We start from the raw sequence: 24,693 nt of genomic DNA on the forward strand, positions 1-24,693 counted from the left end.
AATTACAAACTACTATTCTCAGATTATGTGATTATTTTACGCATTACTTCTTGGAAAAAACTTTTATTTTTACATTACTCTCTAAACTGATGCAAACATGTACAAATTGGAAAGCACAGTTCAGTCTGTCCTTAAGGCTCTAGAAAATGCCACTGCTGTGGAGAACATCCTTCCTGTTCCAAAGAAGGCAGGCACTTCTTCACCTAATGACTAAAGACCAGTAGTACTTATGTCTTACATCATGAAGAACTTTGAGAGACTAGTCCTGGACTATATGAGTTGAGGTAGACCATCTGGACCCACTGCAGCTTGCCTATCTGACAAAGACTGGGAAGGTGGATGCATTTATCTATCTTCTCCACATGGCTAATTATCACAAAACTGGCAGCACTGTGAGAATTATGTAGTGCCTTCAATACCATCCAGCCATCGATGTTAAGGGATACGTTCAGAGATATGCAGGTGGATAAGCCTATGGTGCCCTGGATAATGGACTATCTGTCAGACAGACAGCAGTTTGTGAGACTCAAGGGCTGTGTTTCTGATACAAATGTGAGCATCACTGATGCACCAAAAGGAACGGTACTGTCTACTTTTCTCTTCACTCTGTAGACTTCCAACTAAAAATATAACACCAGGTCATGTCACTTGCAGAAATTCTGAGATGATTCTGCACTTTTGGGGTGTATTGACAAGTGGGATGAGACAGAGTATAGGAGTCAGGTAGAAAACTTTGTTTCTTGGTGCAAAGAAAATTGTCTGCACCTTAATATCTGCAAAACCAAGAAACTGATTATTGAATTTCGCAAAACCAAAGAGCCTCCATTTCTGGTCACTACTCAAGCAGTGGAGGTAGAAGTAGGGCATTTCTACAAGTACTTGAAGGTCCGCATTAATGACAGGTTGGACTGGTCTGAGAACTCAGAGAATCTATATAAGAAAGGGGCAGAGCAACGTCTTTTTTCTTAGGAGACTACATTCCTTTAATGTCTAAAGTGACATCTTTCACCTCTTCTACCACTCTGTGATGACCTGCGCAATTTTCTGTGCTGTAGTGTGCTGGGCCAGTAACATCATTTCAAAAGAGGACCACCAAATCAACAAGTTAATTAAAATGACAGGCCAAGTTATGGAGCACACTCTGGACCCCCAGGAGGTAGTAGCAAAACAGAGAATTCTGACAGCCATCTCAAAACATTTCAGACTATAGTGCGTGCATATATATTCATTTATCTATTTATATATTTATTTATTCCAAGAGCATCTGTAAAAAGCCAGACTTCCCCCTGAGGACAAATAAAGTTCTATTTATGCAAGTTCTATCTAAGGTGAAGACTGAGAAAATGTATTTGTACACATAATCCTCTGTTTTGGTAGGAGGCAAAAAATGTAAATGCATGTTGAGATACTGGGCTGCATTTTACAGTGCATGACTTTTTTACGGTTTTCATTTGAAGGATATTGAAAACTCTTTTGCTTCTTTAAATTTAATTTCTTATGAGCTCCTGACCAGAAGGCTGCACATCACAGTGAACAAAAAATTAATAAAGCAGTTACAAATGTATTTATTAAAGTTCCAAAACACACACTGCAGTTGGCTTTACTCCAAATAAATTCTCTCAATTGCTATTTTTCTAATACATTGTAAAACTGAAGTTATCATTCAGTGTAAAACTCAAAACGACATCTCCATGCCTAAGATAAAGTCATCTCTGATGGAGGATTGCAGATCCTTTAATTGGATTAGCACTATTTCAGCTGTGGAATGGCCACATGGGGGGAGGCAGCTTGATAGAATAGGTCTAAAGGACTCCAAACAAATCCAAATCATATTATGTGATATCATCTACTGTTAAATTTTACTCCATAGTTCTAAAATGTTTACTGTATTTTTTTCTGTGTATTGTTCTGTAATGTATTGACCCCCTTCTCCTACCTGGAAAGGGATCTTTCTTTGAAATGCCTTTTCCAAGGTTTCTTCCATTTTTTCCCTACATGGGTTGTTTTGGGAGTTTTTCCTTGTCTTCTTAGAGACTCAAGGCTGGGGGGATGTCAAGAGGCAGGGCCTGTTAAAGCCCATTGTGGCACTTCTTGTGTGATTTTGGGCTATACAAAACAAAATAAATTGTTGTAAATTGTATGTGAAAATGGCACACATTGGGACTGAGACACAGGTTGGCTATCCAACCTCATCTCCTCAAAAGTTATGTAAAATGGAAGGACTAGATTTTAGCACATTTAAACCATTTTATATTATTTGCTTAGAAACATATGTGTTATAAAATTAATTTTAATTAAATGAATGTTTAGCATTGTGAAACTCACTTAAATCCAATTCAGAGTAATGGACCAGAGTCGTTCCCACTGGTTATAAGTCAGGAAACAGCCATGGATAGAGTGTCAGTCCATTGCAGATTCCATTCATGCATATATCCACATTCACACTTGCATGAGGGTCAAATTAGAAATTATTTATGCTGTTTGCCTACTTTGTATAAGGTAATGTAGTATGATCAAATACTTTTACTTACATTGATTTTTTGTGTACAGATCACATTCCTTATAAATTAATATCAACTGAAGCTGACAAAAATAATCACAATTATGCATTCATTCTTACAATTCCTGAAAGTTCACTTTCAAAAAGGCATGTGTATAATAACTTGACATCTTCAAATCTTGGTAATAACTTCCTTCTTAAATTTGGTCATTTAATTATGTTTTTCAAGGTTTATAAATACCTATAAGTGGACCATTCTATTGTCTATAAAAATGGGCTTTATGTGAATAAAGCTATTCACCTTTAATTAAGCCTCCATAAATATCATTGGGAGCCATTTGATTAAAATTATTTAAGTATAGACTAAATAAATACCAACCTACCATAAAATTCTGAAACCTTCCTAATCAAATGCAGGGTCACAATGACACACAGATAATAAATAATTCAAAATTGAATTTTTCTGCCTTGGCTATAAACTACACAGTCATTCTCTGCAGTACCAACTGTCACTCTGCTCTAAATAACATCCTTTTTGGCTCCTGGCCCTTTCTGGCAAATGTAGGGCTTTCGCCATCTGCTACATGTGCTCCCCTCTTCTATAAAGCAAACACACCTTTCATTACTTAGGCAAACAGCCATGTTATTCTTCATCTTTCATATTTTGTTGTGATTATAATAATAGAGCTGGGGTAGATGGTAACATGATCTTGGTTTCATAAACTTTTAGTTTCATTGCAGATTCTGAATATGTTTTGTAATATACTTTTCTGTAGCATAAATTAATCTGTAATATATTGCAATGTCTTAGGCCATTTCCAAAAAATGACAGAAAGGTTAATATGAATGTGATGTTGAAGAAATGGAGCCATACCTTTTCCAGACCACGATGAGCACTTGTTGCTTGTTCCTCCTCTCTGGAACCTGGTAGCGTTTTCTTCAAAATGTTCTTAAAGACACAAATGTCAGAATAAGAAGAAAAAACAAAGCTAAGGATGACAGTGGCACAAAAATTGTCCAAAATATATAGTACAAAATTTGAAGATCTGATGATTCATAGAGATGGATATTGTAGGAATTCATGGATTTATGAACACATAATGCATCCCAGACCACTTTTCTATGGGGCATACAGTAATTGCAAGCTACATCAATCATGTGAATCATGTACTCAAGGACATCAGTAGAAAATAAGGGGAAGTGCATTTAAAACTGAAGCCAGGAAGCACTTCTATAAAGAGATGTGGAACTCTGGAATTAACTAACAAGACATGTAATTGAAGCAGAAATCTTGTCAACCTTTAAGAAAAATCTGGGTGAGAAATTGGGACATCTTAGCTACGGTATTAGCTAAATAAACAAGCTTGATGAACTGAATGGTCTCATGTTTGTCAAATTTCTTATGTTCTATCAAGTCCATTAGGAGGACATAGAACAGCAGGTCAGGTCAGGTTGGGCAGCATGCACTGGTACAGTGCGTTGCTGCACCCAAAACATGATGGAAAAGCTTGGAATGCTGGTTGGTAATCCCCCAGGCAGACATGTGGTCCAGTCCCACCCTCCGAAAAGGACCATCTATCTGCCACAGCCAGGTGTTACATGGGCATCCCCTTGGTCTGGTCCAGCTGCTCGAGTCCTGAGATCACTCTCAGGGAATTGCAGCCACATGTCCGTAGTGCTGTAATTGACGCTTCCTCACATTGCAGAGCCCTGCTCAGAGCCTCTATTGACTCTGTGGACATCACATCATCAGCAGCAAAGTCAAGAATAATGAATTTCTCTTCACCAACGGATGCCCCAAAGCTGCTGGACCCCATAACCCTGCCCAACACCCAATCCATGCAAGCACTGAACAGAGTAAGAGCAAGAACACACTCCTGATCAACCCCATAATCAATTGAGAAAAACACAGTGGTTCTGCCTCCACTCTGCACAGCACTCACAGTACCAGTGTACAGACCAGCTATGATATTCAGCAACATTGCGGGGATGCTGTGAAGTCTCAGGATATCCCACAAGGCAGCTTGATCAACTAAGTCGAATCTTTTACAAAAATCGACAAGGACTGCAAATAAACTCTGCTAATATTTGCATTTGTGCTCCATGCGAACTCTCAGTGCCAGGAGGCAGTCGATGGTAGACTTCTTAGGTGTAAGCAAGTGATCATAGATCCTATTAAGGATGAACCTAGCAAGGACCTTACCTGGAACCCAGAGCAATGTTACCCCTGTAGCTGCCACAATCCAAGCAATCACCCTTCCCTTTCCAGATAGGGACAGCAAGTCCTGTTTTCCAGTCAGTTGAGATGATGCCTTTCTCCCAAATGGAAGCAAAGATTGCTTGCAATGCCAGGAGGACAGCCTTACCACCAGCCTGTAGAAGTTCACTCTGGATACCACAGATCCCTGCAGCCTACCTGTGCAATCTCAGTAAGATTGGGTGATTTACAGCTAATTGGAGGATCAGCCTCAAGAACCGTGGACCCAGAGAGATCCAACATTCTAGCTGTAGGATCAGCTTTAAACAGCTGCTCAAAGTAGCCAGCCCAGCCAGTCACAAATGCAGTGTCATCCAAGTCCAAGTTCCTCACACAAATGTAAACTCATTAGAAACAGCCTGACCTTGGAGCCTGGCAAGGCCCAGCCTCATTTTCCAAGTAGGTGGTAACTTAATGAACCTAAGCTGGATCTTCAGAGGAGCGACAACAAGTCTGTGGTCAGAATTCACAAAACGGACACTTCTGTAGACCCTGCAGTTTTGTAAGAGCCTCCAGAATCTGCCCACGATGATATGATCAGTCTCCTTTCTTGCACCACCAGTATTGGAGTACCAAGTCCAACGATGTGGCTCAATAATTTGGAACCTGAATCCAGATATCCACAGCCACTGACCTTTTGCAAAATCAAAGAACATGGAGCCACTTTTACCACAGTTGCCATACCCATGGGAACTGACACAATCCACATAGCCAGCCCTAGTTAGTGCCAGTAGTCACATTGAAGTCACCCATGACCATAGGAGTGTCACCTTGTAGGCACCCATCAACCACTGAGCAAGGTTGCGAATAAAATGTCTCCCTTACTGAGACATCACTCACTGCAGCCTGAGCACACACTGAGACAACAGACAAGATACCCAGAGAGTGCTTTAATCTGAGTCTCACAAAATGCTAGTTCAAAAGAGTGACATTAGACAACATCAGATGGAGCCAATGTGCCACAGCAACAGCTACTCCCTGAGTATGACAGCAGTTAGAGTGACCGAACCAATGAAAGGTGTATTCACCTACACAGATCTGGCCAGTTCCAGGTCTGTGCACCACAGAGAGAGACACCACCGAAATGCAGAGTTTACGAAGCTCCTCTGAGAGCAGAAGAAGATGATCATCATTCCAGACAGACAAGATTTTCCATGTGCCTACCTGGATGGGCTACCTCAAATTGGAACCCGAGTGCTGCCGTGCAGCGGGCAACACTTCAGCACCACACCAGTTATGATCCCCAACAAGCCTGACCCCATTGACTTTCTGAAGATTTTGTCTGCAGGATGAGGCCCCTAAGGGCTTTACCCCATCCCCTTCATAATTCGAACAGCAGAGATACTCACGTGGAGAGCAGAAAGGAGTCTTGTCTGACGTATCAGAAATGTATGTTTTTTTTACGATAGCTGGAGTGCCAGCCCTGCCACTAACCCCCATGATCTCCCTCCAAGTTGGAGGACAGGCGGGTCTGAGTTTTCTTTTGCTTATGCCCGATTCTGAGTAACCAAAAGTCCATCACATGGTATTATTCTGTGGTGTATATTGCCATATATATTTCCATATTAATGAACAGATTGACTTAATGGACAAAATCACTTTTCCAATTATGTAGACTGGGAAATATCAACTGCTAAAAGCAGAATTTTGTACTCTGCTAACAGGAAATTTGTGGTTAGAAATAATGAATAAACATCTATAAATGAATACGAAATGCTTCTTGGATTTTTTTATATGTCCAGTCCTTACAGTTAGTGTATCGATGATATTACCAGGCTATGACTAGATCAATCTTTGATAAAATATCGGACTATCTGAATTGAACTTTAAACTTACATTTAACTATGAAATTTAGAACTATCAAGAAGAAGAATTAATTTATAAATTTTCATTAATGTCCTTTCCATTTATCATAGTGAAGGTCATGGTGGCAAAAAGCAAACCAGATTTATATTTACCTAGCAGCATTCTCCAACTGACTCTATGGATTGCAAAGCCATTCCAGGTTAAACAAGAGTGTTACTCCCTCCAGGTCTTTTGGTTCTGCTTATGGAGTGCCTCCTTTCGTACTGTATCTGCTTCTGAGTTTTCTCCTACTGGCTCATACCCCTGGGTCTATCTCCATCCTCACTAAACTAATCAATTTTAATATAGGATGTGATACCAGAAGCTAATGATCTTAAGTGAGATGTAGACTTACTGTTAAATAAAATGTTTCATCTGTTCATTGAGTCTCTGCTTAAAAACGCTGCAAGTATATTTACCTTTCCCTATTAGTCAAAATCAACATTCATTCCACTCTTAATTATGTGAAAAGCTGCACAGTGCTTTCATTTTTCTGCAGAACGAAAGCCATTAGTTTCTGGGAGAGAGGGATGGCCTTAAAGATACTAGTGCGGATATTTATCTTGATTATTTTATATATGATAGTGAACGTGCATGTTAGAGCTGTCACTCAAAGGAAGCTAAAAAGACAAAACATACAGATGCAACCTTTGGGCCCCCTGATTGAATATAACTTGCTGAACTTTAACATCCTGTCCATGAAAATCCTATCTGAAACTTAATATCACATTAAGGCATTGGTGTACTTTCAACTCCAACTTTGAAGCACACATTCAAGGCTTATAAACATTTCCTGCAGTTACTCTGGACCACTTCTATAGAATTCTGACAGAGGAGCAAGGAGAGTACTAAAAAGACCACTTGTGAAATGAATACTGTAGTTTAAAAGTGTCTAAGCTGGTTTGGTTTTCTTCTTCCAGTGTCAGCTGTGAAACCCAGTACCTATTTTGGGATTCTTCACTAGTCTATACACATTATTTAACTAAACTACTAAAACTTTCCTTTTAAGATTATGTCTTCCAGTTTCAAAAGATTTGTATAATGCCTCAACCCATCATTTTAACTCTGTCCTTCCAGCTGACAATCTAACTTTGTCATTTATGGTGAGCGGCTTCGGCTGTTTAATTTGTTAGCTGCCATCATTGCCCATTTTTAGCACCATAGAGGAATGTCAACAGAAATAATGATTTACGTAAAACACATCTTTCTTAGAATAATAAGTTCTTTTTTTATGCCAAACCATATGTTTTTCCTTACTGAAGACAGAATGTGCCATGCTAAGTCTGGACATTATGTCTTTGTTACAACTGGTATCTTTCCATTGAACCACCACCAATGTAAAAAAAGAATTTTACACATCCTACTGAATTTCCTCTAACTATAATGCCTTCTACTTTGGCTCACTTTCTACTCGTCATAGTCTTTGTCTTGCTTTGATTTATCAGGAATCATGCCAGGGTTGATTCTTTCTCACTATTCCACATACTGTAAGTTACTTCATACCATTCTAAAAACAGTAGACCAAAACTAAGTCCTTCACAAAGTCAAGACCATAAGTTTTATACTAGCTGTCCAGTCCATTCTTGTTGTACTTTTCAGGGTTGCTGATCAAACTTTACAGCCCCTAACAACTAGAAATGTTAGCAGTGATAATATGAATCCCCGAAGTACTCCTGTAACAATATTAAACCCTTACTCATTGGATCGTTATAATTAAGCTCTGGATCTCCAAGAGATTGCTAGTTGATCATACCATGGTTATGATGCTTTACATGGCCTTACCCTTAAAGTAAAATATCCATCCATTTTCCAACCCACTGAATCTGAACACAGGGTCACAGGGGTCTGCTGGAGCCAATCCCAGTAAACACAGGGCAGGAACCAATCCCGGGCAGGGTGCCAACCCACCACAGAACACGCACAAACGGGCCAATTTAGAATCACCAATCCACCTAACCTGCATGTCTTTGGACTGTGGGGGGAAACCCACACAGACACGGGGAGAACATGCAAACTCCACGGAGGAAGGCGAACCCAGGTCTCCTAACTGCGAGGCAACAGCGCTACCACTGCACCACCGTGCCGCCCTAAAGTGAAATATAATTAGTTTAAGTAGAATTGCCAATGCCATGGTGCTTCCGATTTTGCCTGTTTAGCCCTAAAAGAGACTATGCATGAATGGATTTACTGATATAAATACTTCAGAGACATCTTCTAAGGAAATAATATTTCTGCAAAACAAAAAGATAAAGAAACTTGCTTAAGAGCTAAATATGATAGCGTAAATGTTATAAGACACACTTCTACTCTTTATGACAATTTATAAGTTATTACAGTGAACTTCAAAATCGTGATTCATTGTTACTTATCTCCCTTTGAAATTGGAAAACTATGGGAAGGCAAAACTTTAGTTTATTTTTAATTATTCTAATTCACTGGCAACTTTAAATGGCTAAAATCTTAAGAGTGGTTGACTAAAATGGGTAAATTTCTTAGCAATAGTGAATGATACGTCCTATTTACCTGATGAAAGTTCAAAATTTTTACAAATGAATAAATTAAACAAACAGTATGTGTATTCCACAGTTTTTTTGGAAATACTGCTACCTATTCCACATGTTTGGTTCATTTTTGCACAATACAATTTAAAGCACACTTTTTGACAATGTATGTTTTCTGTTTTCTAGGAAAATGGTGAGGGTACTAACTTTAGCTGACGCTAAGATGTACTGTATACCCACAGCACAATGGCATGTAAGGAATATTACTGTATAAAGACCCTATCACCAGTGAAGCAAATATTTAACCACTGAAGAAGAATAAGTAAAGCTAATTAAAACTTATCTAGCTAGTCAAAATGTTTACTGATAAGCAGCAAAGGAGTGAAAAGTAAATAGAAACAAATCTAATTACAGACAAGGAACACAATTATATTAGACTGATAAGGACAGATATATTTGAAAGACAATCCTCTTTAATAAAACCCCTGTGTGTGTCCAGGTGTCCATTTGCTTGTGTCTTCTGGTGAAGTGCGCATGCGTGGGGCCACATGGCACATGTTCAGTCTCTTCCTGTGCATTCCCTGTGTGTGCAGAGAGACAGACACACACAGGTGCGTGCGTGGGAGAGAGACACACACACAGGCGGGCAAGACAGACAGACAGACACACACAGATGCACGCTAGACACACACACACACACACAAGTGCGCACGAGACGCACACACACACACGAGAGACAGACACACACACACACAGGTGCGTGCGTGCGTGCATTGTTGCAATGTGACTTTCTTGGTTGTTTATTAAATTATGGATTTTTCAAATGTTCATTTTTTTCCCTGTGCTTAAAACTCATTAAAAAAAAGTGTTTTTAGTGAGCGGGTTGTAAGGCTATAGCGTGAACTCTTGCAGTGTTAGTTTTCTCTGTTGTTCAAGGTTTTCCTAGTGTTATTCAATGTTTTTACATTTAGTTTACTATTACGCTGTGCATTCAATGGTATAATTAACTATATTTGTGCTCAAAAACTTAAAAAAAATATATATTTACATACAGTTCATACGGTCTGGAACGGATTCATTGTATTTACATACAATCCTGTGGGGGAAATTACTTTGTTCCAAAACTCTGGTTGTAACCCGATTTGGTCATGAACCGAAGTTCCACTGTATTACTGTCAGACAAAATTACAGGCATTTCACGGAAATACAAACCAGAATTACTGAGAGAGAAAATTAAAGGCACACAATACAGTGACGCATATTACAGCCACATACAAGATCCCTAGCCATTTAATATAGACTGTTCATACTAATGTTTATGCACTACTGTTCTAGCGCCCGTTATTGTAACGAGCTTAATGTCTAGTATAGCATAATAAAAAATAAAATGGGAAACATGACAGACACCTGGACAAGCAGCTTGAGTCTTGTGATTCTCTGGAACGGCAAAGCCAGAAAAGACCTCAGAGGTAATCTTTGACACAATGGACTCTTCTCAAGTTCTTCAACAGCTCGCCGAAACTGAGAGCTTGTTTCCCTGTGATTCAGAATAATAATTAAAATGAAGCATTTATTTACATTGTGAGGACAATAAAATAGATATTTAAATTGAGATGATGGTTTGCATGCTAGTATTTCAATATATGGGAATTGAAAATCAGAATACATAAATAAGACATCATGAAAGATATTGTTAGCAATAATTATTAAAGTTTTTGCTCACATCAGTCTTTCAAATGTTTTTTCTTGATATGACTGGTTCTTGAGGTACGGCACATAGATGGACTGGAAATTTGGAATGTGCTTCAAAACAATATCACAGACATCAAACATCAGAACATTCTGCTCTACCCGTTCTTCCAAGTCTGCCAAGAACCTATGAAAATAAGTGATTACATTGGAAACAATAGATGAATCAGGAATCTTTTTGGTAGCTTTGGTACAGAGAATCTTTAAAATGTAATTTACAAGAAAACAAAACAAAATTTAACTCGATATCCAAATGTTGCAATAAACATATACAAGAGATGGTGGAGACTGTAAATTCAGAACAATGCTTCACCACCATTTTAAGGGCACTAGCCTAGGGGACTGAAAAAATGCAGGAAGGTGACTATAAAAATCACAAATAAAATGAGCATCTTCAACCTTAGCTTAAATATTTGTCAAAAAGAGTGTCACGTGCAGCTTTTTGCTAAACATTTCAAAATTTGAATAAGTGTTGATAGAAAGTTGGATATCAAAGACTTTGGAAAGAGAAGAGCAAACATACCAGGAGTCTCAATGATTAACACAGGATACATAAGAAAATCACTTATGCAGAAGTCTTGAAATAAAGAACCTTTAAGTTGATACCAGAGTGCTAAAGATTATTCTGCACTGGAAAGAACCAAATGGATGGTCCAAGCCATCCAGTATCAGATTTTCTAACCACTTACTGGAAAACAACTAACAGGACCACTGAAATGATTGAACAGGAAGACAATAGTTAGGTTCTGCAGATATGCAAAGGATATTTTGTCTGAGTAGTGTCACTTTTCTTTTATTATATATTATGTTAGTGTTTGTGTATCATCTTTTGTTTAATGACTGTTGTGATTCTATGATGACATCAATCTTTTTTTGTCATTGCAACAGTTGCAAAGCAGTAACCAGTTATGGGAAAATCAGCAGTATGCAACGTCTCCTCTGTCATTTTATGCTGAGGACATCTGAACTTCGTTATTAGGAAAGAGTGATCTTGCACATTACATAAAAAATAGTCATTAAATAATTCAGGCTCTCGGCTTAGGAATCAATAATGAGTTTGAGATTAATTTTCAAACATTGCAAAACATTTCTAGTTTAATTGCTCTGATCTAATTTTGAACACAAATTCACTTAACAAAACAATAAATAAACACGCCCTTCACTCAAATAAACTCTGTCTAAATACAGTAAACTGTTTATACTTATAGATAGATCTGTCCAGGCCAACAGGAGGCTGGGAAAAGTAATTAACCTCTCTAAGGATATTTTAATAGGTAACTGAAATAAATTTTGACTGCAATTGAAAAGTAAAATTTGAAAAAGTATGTTATCTTTTTAAATAATTTATCAATTAAATTAAATCATCATGAATCATGACAATTTTCTGCACCTCAGTTCACTTACAAATAAAAACATCATACCATAGGTAATCCATTTGAAGCCAAGCATGTTTGGGTCTGGCCAGCTTGGGCTGCTGTTGTAAGATATGTTGTTTGGGTCATCAGAAGTGCGTACTCTGTGGTCCGTGTGTAAATGAACACTGTACTGTAAAAATTGCGCCGTGCTTCAGATGAGATGTTAAACCAAGGTTCTGATTCTCTGTGGTCATAAAAGATCCCAGGGCATCTTTCAAAAAGAATAGGACATTTCTCAATGTCCCGGCTAAATTGACAACCAAGGCTTAACCATGGTGATCTCCTAATCATCCTCTTACTCTAATTAGCTAACTATCTCTCTCAGCCCTTCACCACTTCATAACTAATGTGTGGTGAATGTACTGGCACAGATGGATGCTGCACATTGATGGTGGATGAATTGGTTCCACTTTGTCTATGTAAAGCACTTCGAAAAGTGTAAAAAGTGATATGCAGTATAAATGTAATGTATTATTATTTTGATGTTGTCATTATTATTAAAACTAATAACTAATTGATAATGAAATGATAAAGAAATAAAGAAAAAATTTAATTCTGAAATATTTCCTTGATTACAAGGTAGACAAGGTCAAGATCTTTGTTTACCTGTAACTGATCTCTCGAACCTCTGCCAACCTGGAAAATAACCACATTTTGTCCTGGGAAGTTAACACAGCTTTTAGTGCTGGAGATCTCTGAAAATGGTCAACGGCAATGTCTAAACTGTGGAGATATGATGCTTCAGAGGAGACAAGCTCAAATTTCATCTGCAGAAAACAGAACATTATATCTGGTTAGATATTTCCTTCTTTGTTATCCAGGGCTTTTGTAATTTGTACACTTGATAGTGTTAAACTTTTTAAATTTTACTTGCTTGGCTAGTTATTACCCAGAGTCTGAAAGATTCAACTCACCTTTTCCTTGCACTCCTTTTTTTTTTTTTTTTTTTACGTGTCCTGTTCGGCTGTGAAGCAATCAGAATTGATGTCTGAATGCTGGCGACTAGCCTTACAGTTTTTCTCTCAGGTGGAGCGTTACAGCTTCTGCTGACGTCACGCCTGATACCAAAACTTTATTAAAAAATATTTTCAGATGTTTTTAAGATTCGAACCGGACACGGAGACAAAAGTGAAAGAAAAAGAAGAGAGAGAAGGAAGAGATGGAGGTAAAGGGGAAGGGGGGGGTTTCGTATAGAATAAACAATAAATTAACAAGAATTTGCTTCTAGACCTGCAGAAAGAGAGGGGAAACCACAAGACAAAAACATTGCTGCATCAGCTACATGAAGATATATAAAAGTAAAAATGTTTGCTGACAATCATACAGTAATTATTACTAAGGCATTTAGGGCCAACCACAACCTTAGGTCATGTGCTGAAGATGTCCAAGTCATACTTATGAAATCACCATGTGAGCACCTGTGTGCGCGACGCTTGTATGTGTAAGGTTTCTCTATAGGAGCATCCAATAGTGAGTGTGAAGGGCCACAGACCTGCCCCCAAAAACGTGCGGAAGATGGAGGGAGTTCCAAGCCCAGAGATCCAGAGGTCACCCCAGAGCGCGGAGACCCCAGGGAGGCCGTCACCAGTTTCCTTGCACTCCACCACCACTGGTTCTGGAATGCTGCCGCAGATGACAGTTTTCATGAAACTACTTTTCCATTTAATGTTAATGCCTGGTCATTACTGAAGTTCAGATTTAATTTCAACAGCTTTCTGCTTTTTAATCTGCAATCTCCAAATTTACCAAAAGTGTTCATTTTATTTCTTTTGGACATTCTGAAAGGTGTTTGTAATTTCCACAGATTTTAGTGCAAAGTAATGTATTTTTGCTTAATTTTAGTTCTTTCTCTTGCCTAGATTCAAAGATGCCTCTTTTGTACCCAGATAAGCCTGTGAGGCAAGTGAACAGCCCACTGTCATATTCTCATGCAGTAAGGCACCTTGGTAGGCAGGGAGCATAGCCATGGTTCACCGACAAAAGCGCGATAGACATATGAGCGCCAACAAAACCGCGACGGACAAATGAGCGCCAACAAACTCACTTACTGGTTTTCGACAAGTGCACGCCAACAAAATCGCGATATAGGTCAAGAGACTGGGACGAATACGTGCGCATTATGTACACATTATGTGCTAGGTTATAACTGTTATAACTGCTGATGGCATGCCGTGAACAAATAACTCAGTCGAGGTTTGGCATAATGCGTCGTATACAAAGTGGAATTACCAGCAGTTAGGCAGCCAGCAAGTCTAAATACGCTCAACTATCAAGACGTCTTGCTGCAATTCTTCCTACATATGCAGGGCGTGATCTTAAGGACTATCTGCGTGGCGTGTCTCATAATATTGACTTCTAAAATGAACATTATTATATATGCTTTAAACTAGTAATTCATATTTAATGAAACTTTCGCGATTTTCTCGGCACAATTTTGTCTGCGCGAATTTGACGCTGCGTTTTAATGGGCGCTGTTTTGTCGGCGCTCATATGTCTATCGTGCAAATGTCTGGTCACTATAGCCATACATTATGGAGCAGTTTTGGTCGTTGTGACTCATGTTAAAGGCAGATCTGCATGAATATTAACCAAACTGAAAGGTGTGTTAGATTTAATTAATAAATTCAACCAAATTGAAAGGTTGATCCACACCAGATCATCCTCTTAAATTAGAATTCATTCTCAAGTATCTGGTGTCACCCATGCACATTAGAGGGTCAATTTCCTGGCTCACCAAAGGTAAGCACTACTACCCTAAGACATCGGGGGACATGATTGCTAACCACCTTGTCTCCTTTTCTACTCACAGCTTTGAGAAGACACCCAGCGACTGACTCTGCCCCTTCTGGTCCAGGAGCTAAGCATAAGAACAGGGTGGTCCCGCAAGGTGGAATCTCATTTGGGAGATGAGCAACCAGTACTGTGGACCACCAAACCAAACACTTGACCACTACAAACAGCAACCTTAAATTAGCAACTGACTATTTACCTTTTGTTTGTTTCTGTTCCATCGAGCATGTGTTATTTTTATTAAAAACTCCTTTTGAGTAAGTGAGGTGGCCCGGTTGGCACCACAACATTTCATCTGAATTCCTGTCCTTACTACTGGTCGATGACACTGGTTAAATGAATATTTAATGAATACATATTTATATAGTGAAAAAAGAAGTAGGATCAAGCCATGTATTAAAGAACATGTTCCAATTTTCTCTTCTTATGAAGGTGTTAAGAACAAAAACATTTTGGCAGATCTGCACATTGGGCCAGGGCTGCCTACCCTATTGTGAGCCTTTAATCACTCTACCTGAATCCCTCACCATCAATGTGATTTCTTACCTCTTGAAGTTTCCGATTCTTTTCACTGAGGGCCTCCAGGTGGCTACTCCCACGAACACCTGGCAAATCTTGCCACAGAGACTGACTTGTTTGGGAGCACAGTGAGAGGCGAGGTGCATTTCTGGCACGTGTTTTCCTGTTGACTGGTGGGCTACTTTCATCCATGAGAGTATCAGAACGAGCCTGTCGTTTAATCTGTCTTTCAAGCACAACAGCATCATATTCTTGATAGAGTTGGGTGCCTGCGAATTATTGCAGAACATGTAACGAATTACTGACACATACAGTATGCTGACCTCAAGGCATAAATAATCATTGCTTTACACTGAATATGCCAAAACCTGACATAAAGCATTTAAACACCAGAAAATTACCAAAAAAGTTAACTTACAGGTTGGTGTGATTTTGGAACTTCTCCTCTGAACAGTTTCATCTAAGTCATTCCCCCTAAAGAAATACACAGCAGCAAAAAAACATAAACATGGATTGGAAGCATCTGATTTAATACATATTACAAGAATAAATAAACTTTCCAATTTAATTAAAGCACAACTCCATTATTCGTCTTAATTTTCTGAACTTGACAACTGTATTATAGGATCATATTTGGCACAATTCATGGATAGAATGCCACACCATTTTAGGGCACACTGTAAAGCAAACAACCACATTCACTCACACAGCTAAACTTTAGAGGTACAAACTATTCTAATCTGCAGACGTCTACTGGGTGGAAACAGAGTACCTTGAAATAGTCCACAAAGACATTGGGAAAATGTGCAAACTCCACATAAACCTCTGCCAAGAACTCAGAGGCTGTAATGCAGAGGTGCTAACACTTCTGCCCCAGCTCCAACCTATATACTTACTTATGAAATTGTGCTTTTGATCTTTCTACTTCCTTGAACAATTTCTTGTCCATTCCATCCTTCTGCAACACCCCTTCTCCTCAGTTATTTGACTCCCATAATCAAACACAAAGCCACATTAGCTATGTACTTTACACAAGAAAATGATTTTTAACTCTTGCTACATAACAAAAACACAGGCATATTAGCAAAGTCACTCTTCATTGCTGACTTGTAGCTGTGAACGGCTAGTAACATTTCAGGTCAAAATCTTTAATACAAATCAAATCCAGTAGTTTCCACTTACTTTGAACTGGAAAAATCTTTGTCCAGATCATGCTGCTCCTTTTCTACAAGGATGAAATTATAAAGATAATTAATATACACATATCTTTATTATAGAATCTTTGTACAATGACCACTAACCTTAAGACATTTTACTACCTTGGCACCATTCAGAGTTGCTCTACAAGTACAACATAGTACTGTAACTAATTACTTCATATATATTTATACATTTAAAATCAAAGCACAGGCAGGTTAAGCTACTTGATTAAAGTAATGTACAGAGGAAGTGATGGAACTTTTATGAGATATTTGTGGTTTCCAGTCAAACAGCTACAAGGCTATACTGGGTCCAAAGGCTTATAGACTGTGGTATCTGTTTTCATTCATTTCACCTCAAAACCCAGACCTTTGGTAAAATATAGATGTGTGAAAAAATAGTTTTGAGGTCCTTACACCCTTTTCACTAATGAACTATACTGGATGCTGTTGCTTTGCTTAGGCACTAGGTGGAAAAACTCAACATGTCTTTTGTTACTTTCATTTTCTGTCATTGTGATGGCAAGAAACAAGCAGGAGTCATGTTTCAGTGTACCCAGTAGGTGACACTGGTTTTGCTTTTACAGATTGCAAATAGATACTTCACAACACTCTTACAAACACTTATGATGGAGCAGTTTAGAATTGCCACTCAGACTAAACTAAATACCTCTCTATATGAGGAAAATTGACAGAACACAAAGAAAACTATTCAGTTTCAAGGAAATGCTCTTCACAAAGAGTGATAGGGCTGGCATTTAAATCCAAAACATGTGAGGCAGCAGTGATGCCCATGTCTTAATCAGTAACTTTTTTGCAGAACGGTATTTTATAAGCAAATGTACTGTACACTCACCTAAAGGATTATTAGGAACACCATACTAATACGGTGTTTGACCCCCTTTCGCCTTCAGAACTGCCTTAATTCTACGTGGCATTGATTCAACAAGGTGCTGAAAGCATTCTTTGGAAATGTTGGCCCATATTGATAGGATAGCATCTTGCAGTTGATGGAGATTTGTGGGATGCACATCCAAAGCACGAAGCTCCCATTCCACCACATCCCAAAGATGCTCTATTGGGTTGAGATCTGGTGACTGTGGGGGCCATTTTAGTACAGTGAACTCATTATCATGTTCAAGAAACCAATTTGAAATGATTCGAGCTTTGTGACATGGTGCATTATTCTGCTGGAAGTAGCCAACACAGGATGGGTACATGGTGGTCATGAAGGAATAGACATGGTCAGAAACAATGCTCAGGTAGACCGTGGCATTTAAACGATGCCCAGTTGGAACTAAGGGGTCTAAAGTGTGCCAAGAAAGCATCCCCCACACCATTACACCACCACCACCAGCCTGCACAGTGGTAACTGGCATGATGGATCCATGTTCTCATTCTGTTTACGCCAAATTCTGACTCTACCATTTGAATGTCTCAACAGAAATCGAGACTCATCAGACCAGGCAACATTTTTCCAGTCTACAACTGTCTAATTTTGGTGAGCTTGTGCAAATTGTAGCCTCTTTTTCCTATTTGTAGTGGAGATGAGTGGTACCCGGTGGGGTCTTCTGCTGTTGTAGAAGGTTGTACGTGTTGTGGCTTCACAAATGCTTTGCTGCATACCTCGGTTGAAACGAGTGGTTATTTCAGTCAAAGTTGCTCTTCTATCAGCTTGAATCAGTCGGCCCATTCTCCTCTGACCTCTAGCATCAACAAGGCATTTTTGCCCACAGGACTGCCGCATACTGAATGTTTTCCCTTTTCACACCATTCTTTATAAAACCCTAGAAATGGTTGTGCGTGAAAATCCCAGTAACTGAGCAGATTGTGAAATACTCAGACCGGTTCGTCTGGCACCAACAACCATGCCACGCTCAAAATTGCTTAAATCACCTTTCTTTCCCATTCTGACATTCAGTTTGGAGTTCAGGAGATTGTCTTGACCAGGAGCACACCCCTAAATGCATTGAAGCAACTGCCGTGTAATTGGTTGATTAGATAATTGCATTAATGAGAAATTGAACAGGTGTTCCTAATAATCCTTTAGGTGAGTGTATTTTAGCATACAACAGCTGTAAAATTTCATTATTCATCTGTTCTAGAATTCCAAAAAAATTCCATGTCTTGGCCCTGGTTTTTATGATTATTTAGGCAAAGTCAATGTCACATTACATGACTTTTCCAGTGATTTTCGCGTAGACTTTATTTACATAATTGTAGTGATTTGGGGGCAGCCCAGGTACACACCCATGACTGCCAGCAGTGTAGTCTGCCATACCCAGAACTCACTCCACCTAATTATTGACTCCCTCAGACAAAAATCAAACAGGTTTGATTTAGTCTTAAGTTGTAGAGGTGGGCTTTGTGTGCATGACAACTGACAACCAATCAGTACCTACCCGGAATTACAATAAATATAATGCAGCAACAGGCAGTAAGGAAAGTGGGTGTTTTAGAGTCTTGTCTGTCTGATGTCTTGTATTTTACATACTATGACAGAATGAAAAAAAAAAGAAAAAAGGGCCAAGATAGTTGCTGAACTTAACATACCTGTAAGCCCTTTGTACAGCATTAGGTCTGTCAGGCAACATATTATTGACTTACAGAAAAACAGGCAAACACTTGGTTCTTTGGAAGTGTAAAACTGCACTGTAAATTCGTCAGAGAGAGGTATAATTTGACATGCCCAGCAATTTCTAGTCATGTAAATTGTCTTGCTCCGGCAACAGGATCAGCAACTGCAGTCATCAAGGTGAACATCTCCTCTGAGTTTAAGTCATATAATGTGACATTGGCTTAAGACACATCCTACGCACTAGCAGATCTGACTACTCTTGCCACAGCAATTGCTTGTACAATTTCAGTAACAGGTTACCACTGTGTGGAAAATACTCCTTGTCTTTCTAGTTTGTGAAAGTCACAAGTTATACAAAAACCTATTCATTTTCTCATTTCCTCCTTATAGCTTCCCCAGAAGTTACAGCCTATCTAGCAACAGCATATGACAGGAACCAGCTGTTGATAGGCTATCAGTCTTTGTGAGACACATGTGCCTAAACTAGTAATCACTTACATTCGGTCTGTTTAGAGGTATCAATGACAAACACAACCTTCAACATATGAAAGTAAATTAGAATATATGTAGAAAACTCATATGAATTTTGAGATTAGTGAAAGCAAATGAATGAAGCAAAATGAAGCAAATCCTCACCAGAAGCAACTGAGGCTAGAATAGAATTTGGGTCGATGACCTATGACCCAGTATCATTAAACTTGGTCTACTTAAACAGCCACCCAAAATTACAAATTAAATAAATATCCACTTTGTTTTAAAATACCAAAACAGTGTTAGCAAGTTTAAAAAACTTCAGATTGTTTTAGTCAAAGTATGATTTTCTATACGTGATCTCAGTCTTAGCATTTCCTTCTTCTCTATACCTCTATAATTAGTCAGCAGAAATCTCCACACCTCTGTGATTTCATAGTTAGACTATCTACAAGTTAATGTCTATAATTTAGTTTGCTTTATTTGTAGGGCACTTCAATGACAGAGGAAAGTAAGGCTGCTACTATTTGCTCTCCATTTATAAAAACTGCTTCCATCTGTTCTTTCTTAAAAATGTTGGTTAACTGAACTCCTATTACATCAAATACATTTCCTGAAATGCAGCAGAACTGAAATACAATGAAATCACAGGTGACTAACTTACCATCTAGGCAGGAAACTGACTTTTCATTCCTTCGAAACCCTCTTCTACGTTTACGAGCCTGTAGCCCTAGGTTTTTGAAGCTTTGTGCCTCATCATTTTCCAGGACCATCTCAGAAGCATGAACCCTAAGACTTTCTCTTCCATGACATGGCCAGCTGATTGCCTTACCAAGCATGATTTTTGGAGAGGCTTCTCCTTTTTGCAGAACTTTTTCTGGCAATTCAAGAATACTGGAAAATTCAGACCCTGAATCTGTTGACTTTAGTTCTTCATCTGTGGCAGATAATTCCACGGGAGCTGCTTCAGATGAGTCATCACTTGATGTTGTATAAAAAGGTAAAGCAGTTCCTTTGCCAGAATCAGGAGCAGCAGATGACCCTGAGAACAGCAAAGATGGATTACTAAACTCTTCAGTTGTCCACATTTCTCGTTCTCTCCTTTCAAGAATATTGTTTTGGTCTTCATGGGCCATGACAGAATTAAAACTTGCACTCTCCTCAAATGCATTTTGTCTGTACATGAAGGGCTTTGACCCTGGAGTTGAAGGAACAACATTGCTGCAGTTGTCATGGACATCTTCATGTTTTTGAATATCTTCTGGTGAATCACCTTTAAAAGTAAAAATAAAAAATCAATTATGTTTTGCTAAGTTCCCATTCTGTCTGATTGTCTCTTTCTATCTCCCTTTTTAAGAATGCAAACTAACTGGATAATTAATGATAAAGAGAAACACAATAAAGCACACTGTAAACATGATTGTTCACGTAAAGAAGTATTTTCATTAAACAGGAATTTCTATAATTGTAAGTTGAACAAAAGAAAACAAATTTGGGTTTTTGATTGTGACAATTCAAAAAGAATGGGTGAAAAGGTGTTGAAGTTAGTTGAAAAATTTAATGGGTGAAAATAAATTCATATTAAATTTTCCTGCATCTGTTGAGCTGAAGGACTTTCAAGGATGATTCAAAATACATTTAATTTCCAAGTTAAGGATAAGAAAAAATATTTGCAGCCAAAACTAACATAAGTCAATACCTAATATAAATAATGGTCAGATAGTATGAAGAGAACAACTGAAAACTGATTTACAACATGAGCACTTGCAGAAAATAATCACTTGGCTTGTAAAGTAAGTAACAATCAGATCACTCTTGGTGATTGGAGAGACAAGATTTATCTCATTTTCATAGAGTAAAAAGAATTGATATTGCTATGAGTTATTAATTCATTCTATTTTTGGTTGTTAGATTACTTAAATAATTCAGACGAATGTATCACTATCACTGTTATTGTCACTAGGCATGAATGCAGGCTGTGTGTCTACATACCAATTCTGAGCACCAATAATTCAAAGGCTGATTTAGCTCTATATTTGCAGCTGGATCTTGTCATTTATGTTGTAATTATGTACAAAAAAAATAAATTAAAAAATGTTATTGAAGATGGGGGCAATCTCAGTGTTGAACCAAAGATGATAGCAGAAAAGTCAAACAGTTTCTTTAATAAATAACAGGTGAAAAGTACTAATCTAATGGAAAATCAAATCAAAACAATAAAACACCTGATGCTTTCCCAGAACATGTATTCTATCCCTAGACTACTCAGCATGGAGTGATTAGTCTACTTGTCTAAGCTCTAAACACCCTACCTTAACACTACTACTTTTTTCCTTTAATTTTCTCTCTTTCTTTTCAATCTTTCTCTTGCCAGATGAGGGCACTAGCTCTACTTTCAGTTCTTCACTTACTAAAATAGAGAGCTTTAAACCCCTTTCTGGCCAGGCACAGCCCTATATTTTCTCAATTGACACCAAAAAATGTACCTTTTTGTCTCCCCTGGTGTCCCTGCACCCCTGAGCTTTCAGTAACCCCTAAAGACAATAATCTGTTTATGTGAATGATCAGAAAACACTGTCCAATAATGATATGTCTGTCTACTTGCGAACTGGGTAAAAAGCAATATTTCTTATAAGGATTGTCTTTCTTTTCTTCTGTGAAGTTGTGCTTTCAAACTCATAAGCCATCAAGGTGTCCATTCTATTTCACTGGCAGAATGACTAATTTTGCAATTGTCTGTGCTTGCTACCGATATATGGCACTGACCCTGCCCAATACTGTTGATGCCATGACCAGGCCCCCTCTAAAACCTAATTACAGCTCACTGCATTTACATGGCTAATTAAATGATGATGTACAGAGTAATAGATCCTTTTGTTTTTCTTGCTTGAAAGGCAAGAGGTTTCCTGGGGCAAGTGCACCACTAGGATGGCACAAGTTAAAGTACTATCTTCAATCAAAAGCTAACACTAGGGACATTGTAGAGTCCCAATTTCATCATGAAATATTCTTAGGAACTACTGGGGCCAAACACTATATGGGCATGTGAGCCTTCTCACTGCCAGAAGGTATTGCCATCCCTGATGTTTCCTCCTTGGCCTTGCTCAGAGGAGAGGGTTACACATCACTGCTTAACCCCCTCACTAGTGAGCATTACATACTCCATTATGATTCCCTGTCATTCTTTCTCCTTTTGTTTCTTTCTCCCAACTTCAGGCTGGAGTTCTTGTTACCTGCCTGCACTGCATGCCTCATACAACATTAAAAGTGCAACTATGCAGTTAATTAAAGCATTTGTTCCTTCCCCGTCTCTAAAGCGGCCATTTGGGACTCCCATTGGCTCAATGTTTCTTAATCATAGGCAATTTTTAACTGCATTGAAAGCTGGTACATGTTTTGGTGCACATCTTTACAGTGCTTAATTCATACTTGCATTTTATCTGTATTGACAGAATTGATTTGTTGTCTCTTTCTCTCTGATAAAGTAAAATGGCCAAAGCTACCCTTTGGCTTTGTTTTATTGATTGGTCTAGGAGAGTGAATGAGATCTGTGCCCTGAGAATGTGATTTCCCAGAAATGATAAAGCACGGCTACTTCAGGTTTTACTGCTTCTAATGTATCTTTTACGTTAAATCGGATTCTGCCCAAATATACAATATTCTATGCTATATAAAGCATATTATATATGCTTGTGAGTGCTGCCTACAGTTATATTATTTAAAACACATCATTTAAACTCTAAGAGGTGCGCTGTAGCTGAAAATAGCTGAAGTGCAATTACAATAGCTACATTATTGGGAAAGGACTCTAGCCACCTAAACAGCAGAAAGAATGTGGGGCACATATTTAGAAAGCTTTACTAGCCGATGCTGAAAATTATCAGATTGGATAGTTAAACATTTAGTAATCACAAAAGCAAACACAGAAAGGCAGCTATTGTATTCGGTCCCAGAAACATAAAGTCTGTGTTATTTTATAACCACAATTAGCATGTGCTCGTATGTTCTTGTATATGAAACACCTACATTTAATAGCCAGGAGCTTGATAATATCTCTTGTGAGTTCAAAAAAACTTTGCATACATTACTAAAAATGTAATTGATTACTAACAAGTGAATGACAGAATTACTTCAAACACTGAAAATAAAAGAAAGAGGTTTAAAATTATTCAAACTAAAGTGTTACAAAGGTTTTTGTGGACCCCCATCTTTTTTAATGTTATTCATTGTGAAGCTAGATGTTGAATAATAGATTTCTTCAGCGACTACTGTTTCTTCATATTTTCTACTACCAAACGTGTTTGTGTCTAGTGAGCTTCTTGCCTACCTTATCTTCTCGTGCGGATATTTACGCACTTACAATATGCAGCAGTGTGAGCTTTTCATTAAGGCATACTAGCACTACTGGTATCCATCCTCTTACATTTGTTCGTCTATCAGTCTTTAAAATTAAATTATGATTTTAACAAATTCAAAAGAAAATAGTCTCAAAAATAAACACGCAAAGGAGTAATAGTCAAAATCAAATCCCTAGAGCTCATCCTATTTTGCATTAAGTTCCGCCTAGCAAGATGCTAATAAGTACACAGACAAAAAATGAAGACAAGGAATACAACCTTTAAAAGACTGGAAAGCCATAGGATCTGAAGAAGAGCTCTTCTCACGTTGGCGGTTCCTTCTCAATGAAGACAGAAGTACTGTTAGCAAGCTATCTAATTAAACAAGTTGCTCATTTACAGACATAAGCAAAAAGAAGCTATCAGTTAACAGTGACCAGTTTGAAAAATAAACCTCTGTCCACTGTGGCCATCCCACAACAAATTCACCATCTATGATTTAGCATTAAACAACTGAACACATCATTAACCA

At 38.3% G+C, this 24,693-nt stretch overlaps 2 protein-coding genes across 2 annotated transcripts in view; one reads left to right on the forward strand and one right to left on the reverse strand.

Annotated features, from left to right (window-relative positions):
- The window catches only part of fam131bb (family with sequence similarity 131 member Bb), a 97,348-nt gene extending 82,109 nt beyond the window's left edge, over window positions 1-15,239 (forward strand). Inside the window, exon 10 of the mRNA XM_039763736.1 lies at window positions 15,077-15,239. The gene's annotated coding sequence lies outside the window, so the exon portion shown is untranslated. The remainder of the gene's footprint in view (window positions 1-15,076) is intronic.
- The window catches only part of LOC120535717, a 108,287-nt gene that overhangs the window by 32,999 nt on the left and 50,595 nt on the right, over window positions 1-24,693 (reverse strand). Inside the window, exons 3-10 of the mRNA XM_039763731.1 lie at window positions 20,489-21,097; window positions 16,759-16,801; window positions 15,995-16,050; window positions 15,604-15,845; window positions 12,874-13,034; window positions 10,827-10,979; window positions 10,511-10,640; window positions 3,375-3,449 (exon numbers count right to left, since the gene is read on the reverse strand). Coding sequence (XP_039619665.1) covers window positions 3,375-3,449; window positions 10,511-10,640; window positions 10,827-10,979; window positions 12,874-13,034; window positions 15,604-15,845; window positions 15,995-16,050; window positions 16,759-16,801; window positions 20,489-21,097 — 1,469 coding nt within the window. The remainder of the gene's footprint in view (window positions 1-3,374; window positions 3,450-10,510; window positions 10,641-10,826; window positions 10,980-12,873; window positions 13,035-15,603; window positions 15,846-15,994; window positions 16,051-16,758; window positions 16,802-20,488; window positions 21,098-24,693) is intronic.

Source organism: Polypterus senegalus, chromosome 9, assembly GCF_016835505.1.
Source record: "Polypterus senegalus isolate Bchr_013 chromosome 9, ASM1683550v1, whole genome shotgun sequence".
In the NCBI taxonomy this organism is placed as follows: Eukaryota; Metazoa; Chordata; class Cladistia; order Polypteriformes; family Polypteridae; genus Polypterus; species Polypterus senegalus.